This window comes from Eschrichtius robustus, chromosome 2 (genome assembly GCF_028021215.1).
Source record: "Eschrichtius robustus isolate mEscRob2 chromosome 2, mEscRob2.pri, whole genome shotgun sequence".
NCBI lineage: Eukaryota > Metazoa > Chordata > Mammalia > Artiodactyla > Eschrichtiidae > Eschrichtius > Eschrichtius robustus.
Genome location: NC_090825.1, coordinates 154,122,995 through 154,135,041, shown reverse-complemented (window position 1 = coordinate 154,135,041; position 12,047 = coordinate 154,122,995). Strand labels below are relative to the sequence as shown.

At 39.6% G+C, this 12,047-nt stretch overlaps 2 protein-coding genes across 9 annotated transcripts in view; one reads left to right on the top strand and one right to left on the bottom strand.

The window, feature by feature from the left end:
• The window catches only part of LOC137759783 (ELKS/Rab6-interacting/CAST family member 1-like), a 901,087-nt gene that overhangs the window by 784,690 nt on the left and 104,350 nt on the right, over positions 1 to 12,047 (bottom strand). The window contains 1 exon segment of the mRNA XM_068536391.1: positions 4,692 to 4,859. Coding sequence (XP_068392492.1) covers positions 4,692 to 4,859 — 168 coding nt within the window.
• LOC137759781 (ELKS/Rab6-interacting/CAST family member 1-like) overlaps positions 1 to 12,047 on the top strand; it is a 167,669-nt gene that overhangs the window by 131,934 nt on the left and 23,688 nt on the right. The window lies entirely within an intron of this gene.

Genomic DNA, 12,047 nt, shown 5'->3' with positions numbered 1-12,047 from the left:
ATAATTGATAAAAATTGGAAGCAACCAAGATGTCCTTCTGCAGGTAATTACATAAACAAACTATAGTACATCAGACAGCAGAATATTATTCAGCGATAAAAAGAAGTGAGTTATTAAGCCATGAAATGAAATGGAGGAATTTTAAATGCATATAGTAAGTAAAAGAAACAAGTCCTGGAAAGGGTGCATACTGTATGATTCCAAATACATGACATTCTGGAAAAGGCAAAACTGTAAACAGTAAAAACATCCGTGGTAGCGAGCTGGGAGAGCGATGAATAGGTAGAACACAGAGATCTTTAGGGCAGTGAAGATACTCTGTATGACGCTGTAATGGTGGATTCATGTCATTATACATTCAGCAAAACCCACAGAACTGTACAAGACAAAGAGTGAAACCTACTGTAAGCTACAGGCTTTAGTTAATAATAATGTACCAATATCGGTTCATCAATTTTAACACATGTACCACACCAATGCAAGATGTTAATAACGGGAAACTGTGGGCAGGGAGTAAATGGGAAAATGCCCTAAAAATAAAGTCTGTTAATTTAACAACAACAAGAAGAAAGCAATAGGGGGTATCTCAAAGGCATAGGGAAGGGAAGAGCCCAGCGGAAGGTGCTCGGCTGGGGGTTGTAGTTAAGGTGGGACAAAACCAGGTGACAAGCAAGGAGGAAGGGGTTAGGGCCGCACCACAGCAAACACAGCACTCGTGTGGCCAGGGAGGGGCTGCTGACCCCGTGCTCCTCTTGGGGAGCTCACAGCGAGCCATTTGTTTGTGTTCTCCGCACTCACGCATTCTCCAAGTCTTGGGAACTGGAACATTTCTCTCTCCCGGCTCAGAAATGATCAGTGGAAAAGGAACCAAAACAAGTACCTCATTATGTGTCAAGATTAATCTGGGAAAACTGTGGGCTGTTGACTGAACTGCTTCTCTTAATCGGCTGGTGCTCTAGCTTTAAAAGTTCCCAGGAGACAACCTGAAATCCAGAATCTTCTCAAAATAGAAAAGAGTGGGGGAAATTCTGAATACATCACCAAACAGTAAGAGCCTCAAGCCTTTGGAAAGAGCCCAAAGGCCAAAAGCAAGACCTGCAGAGCTCTGTCCACACTGGTGGGTAACCTGATGATTATCTAACAAATTCAGCATGTGTCTACCAGAGTTCCAGAAGAGTGAGAAACCTTGGGATTCGTCTGAGTTAGAACAATCTTTGATTACAGCTGAGTCACCTCTGTGTTCTTAATACAAGTAAGACCTGGGGTCTTTTCACTGTGTCTATTCATGTGATAAATGTCGCCCTCCAGTGTGAAATGGAAGGACGCCCTTGTTCTGTGGGGAAGACAACTGTGGAAGAAGGAGCTATGAGTACGGAGAGAGCCACCTAGAATGCCCCCTCCAAACCCGTCGGCAGAAGGCCTCTTCCTGGGGGCCTCTAACAGATCCTGAATGCTGCAGAAACCCCAGAGGCTTGGGATCTGGGACCTTCCAGGAACTCAAGATCTCTCTTGCTGAGGTCCTTTCCATCATCACATGGACCAAAGTCTTCACCAAAGCCTTTGTGCTTCTCACCGTCTTCCTTACCAGGAAGCTCCACACGCCAGCCAACTATCTCACTGGCTCCCTGGCCAAGACCAATCTCTTGGCTTTCATCTTGGTCATAGCCATCCGCATCACATATACCATCACCCACACCTGGAACTTTGGCCAAATCCTATGTGACATCTGGCTGTCTTCTGGAATCACGTGCTGTGTGCATCTCTGCATCACTACTGTGGACGTGTACTGGCCATCACCAACATCCTGTAGTACAATAAACGCCAGATATGCGGCCTCCACAGTCACCACTGTCTGGGCCATTTCATCTCCATCCTGTCGCTCTTCTCCCAGATCTCCTACATGATCTACTCCACAGATGGTGCCTTCTACATCCTGTCCGTGCGGCTCATCACCTTTCACACGGCCTCCGGAAGCCACCACATCACCACAGCCCAGCTCATCAGAGTTCACTCTACTCCCTCAACCCCCAGTCTCGCACTCAGCCAGCTCCCCTCTGTCAACCACCTGAAAATCAAGCTTGCTCATAGAATCCTGGAGCAAGGGGATGTTTGCACCTCAAGAAAGGAAAGCCATAATAAAAATAACTATAGCTCTCTTGAGAACCTTTAACTGCCTCTAAACTTACTGTGTTTTCTGGTTTATTTTATGTGGATCCAAAAATTAAAGCTATTTCTATTTTATCAGCAAACAATGGTCCAGGAAACACATCACGAACGTTGAGTCTAATGATGTTAGTACAGCAACTTCTACAACAAAATAAGTAGGCAGAAAGCACTGAAGGCTCTAAGCACTGAAAATGACAGGTATAGAGGCATTATCTTAAAAGAAGCAATAATAATCTAAACCAGTTTTGAAAGTACCTGTGCTACCTATTTGATAACTGTTTTAAGACAAATCAAAGTCTATAACGTGACAAATTAGTGAGGCAGCTAGTGTACTAAAAAGAGCACAATTACCGGCCCTCTAGAGCCTACTCCACTGGCCCTCCACGGCGAAAGGCAAAGAGACTAGACAAAGCATAATACACGTCATATTTGTATGATGTCCTGTAGTGTCAAAAAGCTTGAACACATACTACTAATTCTCCCAACAGGAAAGTTGTTGTCATGGGAAAAGCTGCATTTTGGAATAAGACCAACCTTGTGACAAAACCTGAAGCTACCACTTTTTTAGCTAAACAAATTTGTACAAATTTGAACCTCCCTTATTATGTAATATGTCTCGGACTTTGTTGGTTTGGGGCTTGTTTTTGTTTTGGGGGCGGGAAAAGGGAGCATGGGAGAATGGATACCAAGGTATAAAAGTGTTTTATTAGTGAGTACTGAAATAACTTAATGGATTGGGACTAACATTTTTCTATTTCCTTTAAGAAATGGGAGAAGATAGTTCAGAGTATATTTTGTGAAAATTTTGTTGTAGCTGTACCTCTAAGCATGTATACTATACGTTGACACAGATGAATGTAACATATATTTCTTATTATGTGTCATGGCCTAAAAATTTAGCCACTGATTATAACAGAGCAATCAAGATCTAAACTCCACTACCAAAAAGTTGCAAGGATTAAACAAGATTACAGATATAAAGTGGCTAACATAAGTGCTGCCACTCTATTTTTACAAACTATGATTATTCCAGGATAATGAGGCATTATTTCTAACTTCAAACCCCTGTTCACAGTTATTAAAAACTTTTTTTAATGGTTATCTAGTTAAAAATAAGACGTGCATTAGTTTGAAACAACCTTTGGGTTCTAACCAATGTACTTGTGACTTGGCAAAATCCACCAACATTACAAATGCATATCCTTTCACCCAGCAATTCCACTTTAAGTAATTTACCTAGAAATATACTTCACATATGAATAAACTAAATATGCACATTTTTAAAATGCAGCATCATTTTACATAACAGCAGAAACTTTAAGCAGACTGTCCATCAGTGGAAACCTTGTAATAAACCGTAGCACATCCACACAGGTGCTGTTGGTAACAATGAAGAAGCCCCGGAAGAAGTTTCAAAATATATTAATGGGAAAAAAGGAAAGGAAAGGAAAGGGAAATAAAGGAATGGTAACATTTGTGTTTAGAGAAACATTTTTGCTTTATATGGATTATGCATAAAATGTTTATGGAAGAACACAGAAAGAGGTAAACAGAAAAAAAGAGAATACGTATTTGCCTGTGTATGTGTAAACTGTGCCTGGAAGCGTATACAAGAAACGGGTAAGGGGAAGTGAGCAGTTGGGGGTAAGGTGAGAAGAACATATGTATAAAAATGTAAAGCAAAGTAGCATCCACTAACAAGATACTACAGTCACCCATCTAGAGTGATCAAATTTTTATGTCTACTCATTGAAAGCAAATGAAAACCAAATTAACAGAGGACAAATATTGAACATGGTCCTCTGTACACAAAAGAAAAGCTGAATTTGAGGTTTAGTGAAGAGAGTTTTATTCCTGGGCTATTGTTAGAGGTTAAAAATAAACTGGGACAATGTCAAATATTTCTGATCTATCCCCTCGGTGGAGAAGAACAATAAATACCAGTGTCTACTGTAACTATTATCTCAAAGGTACCCTTTAATTTAGCTAAAAGGGGGAGGGGAAGACAATTATTAGTACTTCCCTTATTTATTACAGTGTTAGCCTCTTTCCAGTTATGATTAAGGTAAAATAGGAAAGAAAGTCTTCCTTTCCTTGACATATGTAGATTAGATGTCATTATAGTAGCATGTGTTTCTATTCAAAATTGCAGTCTTGCAAGAATCCCGGCCCACGTACTACACTAATTCATGGCCCTACAGTTGCCATACAAGACAGAAGATTAGGAGAGGTAGAAGAATGCCAATGCAAATACTCTGGCAATTTACAAGGCACTTTTCAGAGACAGTAGCATGGAAAATACTACTGAAGATACCAAACAGTGTTTACTTCGAAAGTTTAAAAACTGAATATACAGAACAGTTTTCACAATCTACCTCCTGCAGCAATGGTTTCAATTACGACCTGCAAAAATATAAACAGAGGAATGAGAGAGAAACTCTGATAGCACTTAGGTACAACTCAGTGGTAGGAATGAGGACGTGGGTCTGATGCGGGACCCTGGGCTCAGAACACCTGCACCTCACCTTCTTCTGAAGGACATTAACTTTCCGCTCCTTCATATCCAGCATGTCCTTGAGGTCATGGATCTCTCCAGCGTGTGTCCCCTTCTCCTCAGCCATGTCCTGGATTTGTTTTGCCTTCTTATTCAGCATGGTTTCCTTCTCTTCCAAACGCAACCGCAGAGCATCCACCTAAGAATATAACATTTTTACAAATGATTAACTGAAAAGAAAGGAACGTAATTCCTTCCAAATAGATGTGTACAGTTGCCTAAATGATACTTTTAGAGTAAACTTTCATTAGAATCAAATAAAATACCACTCTAAATACAACTGTGACTATTTAGAAATGAAACCCTAAAATTTTGTGAGCACTTCCATGATAAAATAACATTTACATCCGTTAAATTACGGTGTAATCAAAATAAACAGATCTGAATAAAGGGGACAAAACTGGAGAATTTATATAAAGGGGTTGAGTTGAGCTTTTCTACTTCTATAAAAGTGGTATAATCTATTATGTTTCTCAAATTTAGAATCATTTGGAGGATTTAAACAGAATGCCAGGCCAAGCCACCAGTTTCTAATTTGGCAGGGTTGGGGCTCAAGAATCAATATTTCTAACAAGTTCCCAAGTGATGCTACACTGCTTTAGAAAATCTAAAAGTAGAAAGAAAACCGTAAGCATCACCAAACATGACACTTGCTGTATCAGAGAATACAATCTAGCTGCAGCTGACAATCCCATAATGCACTTAGAGATCTGTAAGGCAAAGCAAGGTCTACTTTCAGATCTCAAGACTAGTCAGCTAAAGCTTGGTATCCAGGTACCTTTATCACCAAAGTTTCATACCATCCATTAGATACAACTTTAAAATAATTAGAAATCTAATAGAAGTACTTATGGTTTCTTCCAGTTTTGAGATACAACTGACATACGGCACTGTGTAAGTTTAAAGTGTACAGCATAATTATTTGACTTCCATGCGTCATGAAGTGATTATCACAGTAAGTTTTATGAACATCCATTGTCTCATACAGATACAAAATTAAAGAAATAGAAAACAACCTTTTCCTCATGACGAGAACTCTTAGGATTTTCTCCCTTAATGACTTTCACATACAACACACAGCCGTGCTGATTATCTTTATCCTGTTGTGCACCGCACCCCAGTACTTACTTACCTGATATCTGGACGTTTGTACCTTTTGACTGTCTTCATCCAATCTCCCCTCCCCTGATTCCTCACCTCTGGTAACCACATATCTGGTCTCTTGTTCTGTTTGTTTTTCAAGTATAACTGACCTACAGCCCTATGTTACTTCCTGAAACACAGCAGTGTAAGTTGATTTTACTATACATTTCAAAAAGTCTATTACAATACGTCACCACACAATAATATTCCATAGTTACTGACTGTATTCCCCACACTGTACATTTCATCCCCTTGACTCATTTATTTTTGTAACTGGAAGTTTGTCCCTCTTAATCTCCCTCACCTATTTCTTTCCTCTCCCCGTCCTCCTCTCCTCTGGCAACTACCTGTTTGTTCTCTATATCTATAATTCTGTTTCAGTTTTGCTATGTTTGTTCATTGGCTTTTTAAGATCCCACATAGACGCGAAATCACACAGTATTTGGCTTTCTCTGTCTGGCTTACTTCACTTATTAGCATAATGTCCTCAAGGCCCATCCATGTTGTCACAAACAGTAGGATTTCCTTCTTTCTCATGGCTGAATAATAATATACACATACACAGACACCATCTTCTTTATCCATTCATCCACTGATGGACACTTAGCTTGCTTCCATATCTTGGTTCATTAATGCTGTAATGAACATAGGGGTGTATGCATCTCTTATAATTAGTGTTTTTGTTTTCTTCAGATAAATACCCCAGAGTGAACTGCTGGATCATACAGCAGTTCTACTTTTAATTTTTTGAGGAATCTCCATACTGTTTTCCATAGTGGCTGCACCAACTTACATTCCTACCAACAGTGCACAAGGATTCCCTTTTCTCCACAGACCACAGACTCACCAGCACTTGTTATTTGCTGGCTTTTGGATAATAGCCACTCTGACAGGTGTGAGGTGATATCTCATTGTAGTTTTGATTTGCATTTCCCTGATGATTAGTGATGTTGAGCATCTTTTCACGTGCCTGGTGGCCATCTGTATGTCTTCTTTGGAAAAATGTCTACTCAGATCCTCTGCCCATTTTTTAATCAAGTTTTTTTTTTTTTGATGTTGAATTGTATGAGTTCTTTGTATATTTTGGACCCCTTATTGAATACATTATCTGCAAATATCTTCTCCAATTCAGTAGGTGGTCTTTTTGTTTTGTTAATAGTTTCCTTTGCTGTGCAAAAACTATGTAGTTTGATGTGGTCCCACTTGTTTAGTTTTGCCTGTTTCCCTTGCCTGAGGAGACATATCCAAAAAAAATTACTAAGACCGATATTGAAGAGGGTACTGCCTATGTTTTCTTCTAGAAGTTTTACGGTTTCAGGTCTCACATTTAAGTCTTTAATCCATTTTGGTTTTTTGGTTATTTTCTTAAATTAATTTATTTATTTTTGACTGCGTTGGGTCTTTGTTGCTGCACGCGGGCTTTCTCTAGTTGCGGCGAGCGGGGGCTACTCTTTGTTGTGGTGCGCGGGCTTCTCATTGTGGCAGCTTCTCTTGTTGTGGCGCACGTGCTCTAGGCACACGGGCTTCAGCAGTTGTGGCACGCGGGCTCTAGAGCGCAGGCTCAGTAGTTGTGGCACACAGGCTTAGTTGCTCCGTGGCATGTGGATCTTCCTGGACCAGGGCTCAAACCTGTGTCCCCTGCATTGGCAGGAGGATTCTTAACCACTGTGCCACTAAGGACATCCTTTTAATCCATTTTGAACTTGTTTTTGTGCATGGTGTGAGAGAGCAGTCCAGTTTCATTATTTTTCATGTAGCTGCCCAGTTTTCCCAACACCGTTTGTTGAAGAAGCTGTCTTTCCCCCACTGTATATTCTTGGCCCTTTGTCATAGATTAATTGCCCATATAAATGTGGATGCATTTCTGGGCTCTCTATTATGTGCCATTGATCCATGTATCCATTTTTGTGCCAGTACCACACTGTTTTGAATACTGTAGCTTTATAATATAGTTTGAAATCAGGGAGCATGATACCTCCAGCTTTGTTCTTCTTTCTCAAGACTGTTTTGGCTATTTAGGGTCTTTTGCGTTTCCATACAAACTTTAGAATTATTCTAGTTCTATGAAGAATGCCATTGGCATTTTGTACTTATTTTTAAAATCTATTCACAGCAAATTTCATTAAACATACTCACACACCAAATTCTTTTGTTTTTTTGCTTTCCCACTAAGGATTTATAATTCAGCAAATAGTTACACATTTGATTACAGAAAAACAGGGAGGTGGGTTTCTTTCTGTTCAACAAAAATATAACATGAGTCACACATGCAAGCCACTTCTGAAATTTTTAATTTTCTAGCAGCCACATTAAAAAGTGATAAAGGAACAGGTAAAATTAATTTTAATAATATATTTTATTTAATCTAATATATATACACATTATTGTCATTTCAAACCTGTAGTCTATATAAAAAAACTATTAACAAGCTATTTTACGTTTCTGTTTTGTACTAAGTCTTCAAAGCCCAATGCATATTGTAATCGACACTTATGTCACATCTCAATTTGGACTTGCCATGTTTCAAGTGCTCAATAGCCACATGTGGCTGGTGGCTACACACTGACAGTGCACATCTAAGATAACAAGTATGTTTCTACAGAACATCTTTAATCTTGAACTTGTCCTATATTATTTTCCCTGTCTGAATGTAGAATAACCCACAAAGAAAAAATAGGTCGGACTTCCCTGGTGGCGCAGTGGTTAAGAATCCGCCTGCCAATGCAGGGGACACGGGTTCGAGCCCTGGTCCAGGAAATTCCCACATGCCGCGGAGCAACTAAGCCCGTGCGCCACAACTACTGAGCCTGCGCTCTAGAGCCCGCAAGCCACAGCTACTGAGCCCGTGTGCCACAACTACTGAAGCCTGTGTGCCTAGAGCCCGTGCTCTGCAACGAGAAGCCACTGCAATGAGAAACCTAATTTTTTAAAAAAATAGGTAATATGGGTAATGACTCACAGAGAGAATACCAAAACATCAGGAAATATTATTATTACCTTATATCACAACTATATTATTACATCAATAACATATTGAAACTATATTATATCAAAACAATAAGGTATCTGAGAACCAGTACTGTATGTTCAGTGGCACTTACTGCTCAATAAGTATTGTGGAAAATTTCCTAGGAGACCAGTCTCATTTGAGACTGATATAGATAAGCCATCATGTACTTAGAAATTATGTTGGACCACGCTGGAGAGGAAAAACATGTAAATAAACAACATTCCACTCTGCTAAACTCTATTTCTCTCAACCACTTCAATGCCACCAGTCTCACCAAGCCAGAAATAGGGGAAGCCGTCTTTTCAGGTCCCATTTATATAATTCGTCAGCACAAGTTCCACTGCCCCCTCAATAAACACTCTTGCACCTGGAATTTTCCTCTATTCTACTTTAATTAATGATACAGGGTAAACCTTATTACATTCTGGAAAGGTCCACCTAAGAACTTTCAAACTCTGAAAGCCTTATTTCTGAAACACGGTTCTTTCCTTTCTTCTACGCCTACTAAATCTACTCTTTGTCCATAGTATAACCTCTGACCTATCATCCCTAACTTTTTGTTATTCACCTCCATTCTGGTTTTATTTGTTTTTCTCCCAGCCTGAGCAATCATTTCAAATACAGCCTCACATCATCTTTTTTTTTCCAGTCATGTTTATTTTTACAAACCTTTACTTCTGTATTAAACAGTTTTCTCCATTCTACCCTCAGACTTCTGAACCTTCCTGCACATGGTCATGTATATGCTTGCCAAGCACATACACAGTATATCAAAAGTCCTCAGAATTCTATTCTCAAGCATCGTATTTTCTTCCCTTCTATTTTCCCTGTGGAAAATTTCACTTTCCCATGGTAACCGGCAAAACTGGTACTTTGAGAAGAAAGCAGACCCAAGATCTCAAAGCTAAAAATAAGTGATGGAGCATGGATTTAAGATTAAATGGTCTGTCTTCAGATCCTAAGCTCTTAACCACTAATTCTGTAAGATTTCATATATGTAAAATTCTAGAAAATGCAAACTAATTACAGTAACAGAAAGCAGACCGAGGGTTGCCTGGATATGAGGGAGGAAGTGGGGAGGAGAGAAGAATATCAGGGAGAGGCAGAAGAAAGGGGTTACAAAGAGGGACAAGAAAACCTTGGGGACAGGTGTTCTTTATCTTGACCGTGCCATTGGTTTCAGAGGTGTATGTGCCGAAACTTACCAAACTGTACATTTTGAATATATGCAGTTTATTTGATGGCAATAAATTTGATTTTTTTAAGTAAGCAAAATTAGAAAGCATGGTATTAGAACAGGAATAAACCAACAGACGTTTGCCACAGAAATGCAAGCCCAGACACACACACTCACACCATTTAGTGACCCATACACATATAAACAGAGGTGACACTGTAATCAGTGAGGAAAGCACAGAGTATCTGATAAACTGTTTTTAGACAACTGGCTACCCATACTGAGGGAGGGGGGAAGAACCCTGACTCATATCATACACAAAAATGAATTCTAGATGAATTAAAGCTTTATATATAGAAAGCAAATCTTTAAAACTTTTAGAAAGAAAGATACTGTTTAGTATCTTTTAAGACAGGGCAGCATGGAAGGATTTTTTTTTTTTAAAGACCCAGAAAGGATACATCGTAAAGAAGAAATACTGGTAAAGCCAACTACGTTAAAATTCAAAACTCCTACACGTCATTTACCATCTTAAAATGTTTTAGTATTTTACCTATATTTTAAGTGCCTGAAATAGTTCTTAGTACACATACTGCTACGGAAAATAGAGGCATATTTATACTAACTTTTTTTTTTTAATTTATTTTATTTATTTTTATTTTTGGCTGTGTTGGGTCTTCGCTGCTGTGCACGGGCTTTCTCTAGTTACAGCGAGCAGGGGCTACTCTTCATCGCAGTGTGTGGGCTTTTCATTGTAGTGGCTTCTCTTGTGGCAGAGCATCGGCTCCAGGCGCACGGGATTCAGCAGTTTTGGCACGCACGCTCAGTAGCTGTGGCTCGTGAGCTCTAGAGCGCAGGCTCAGCAGTGGTGGCGCACAGACTTTGTTGCTCCACGGCATGTGGGATCTTCCTGGACCAGGGATCGAACCCGTGTCCCCTGTATTGGCAGGCGGATTCTTAACCACTGCGCCACCAGGGAAGTCCCTACACTAGCTTTTTAAAATGTTGATATTTTGTGAACTGGTCAAAATAAATATGATGCAATACTGAACTTCAAGTTTCAAAATGTATGACCATTTACAATCACTCCAAAAAAATTAAATACCTAGGTCTAAATCTAACAAAACATGTATAGGCTCTGTATGCTGAAAATTACAAACGGCTAATGAAAGCAACTGAAGAAGATCTAAATGAGTTCTTCCCATGAATAGTATATGAAATGGAAACTTGACATGTGTAAAGATAGCCAATCTACTTAAATTTTTCCTCAAAGATGAGGAAAAAGAAAAGATTACTCAGCAGTGACCAAAAACAAAAAAAGTGTTTTACTGACAAACAGCAGAACTACAGTAAGCCAAGCCCAGCGAATCCAAAAGATGTTACATTACAAATTTCCAGTTTTGGTGCCCGAATTCAGCACTAGAGAGCTCAGAGCAAGAATTAAAATCCAATGCAGAACAAAGATGGAATACATGATCACCACTGAGTTCTCCAATGGCCCTTTCTAAAGTGCAAGGTGACAAAATTCCTTAAGTTACCCCCAGTTTTCCTTCATCTACCTATTAAAATCAGAAACACTCCACTATGCAAAGAAGGAAAAAAGGTCCAGAAGGGAAATGTCAGAACAGACTGAATATTTATTCAATAGGGAGAAAAGAACTGCCACCACAGAGCGAAGATTCTTGTGAATAGGAAATTCAACGACCAGGCTGTCGAGATGCCAGAAGAACTCACTGACCCTTATCCACCTGGCGTTTGTTGAGGCTCAGCTCCAGCCGGCCTACGTGGCTACTAGTCCCATCTGACAGCATCAGATGTGGCTCCTATTAGTGAACCCATTACAGGGCATCCATCAGCCAGGGCGAGTCAAGAGGGAGCTCCTTGAACCCTCTGACCCGCTGCACAGTTAAAGAGGTCAAAGTCTTAGAAAGTACACATGCCAGAAATCTAAAAATAAATAAATCTCATGCCAAGTCATTTCTACCTAATTCCTACAT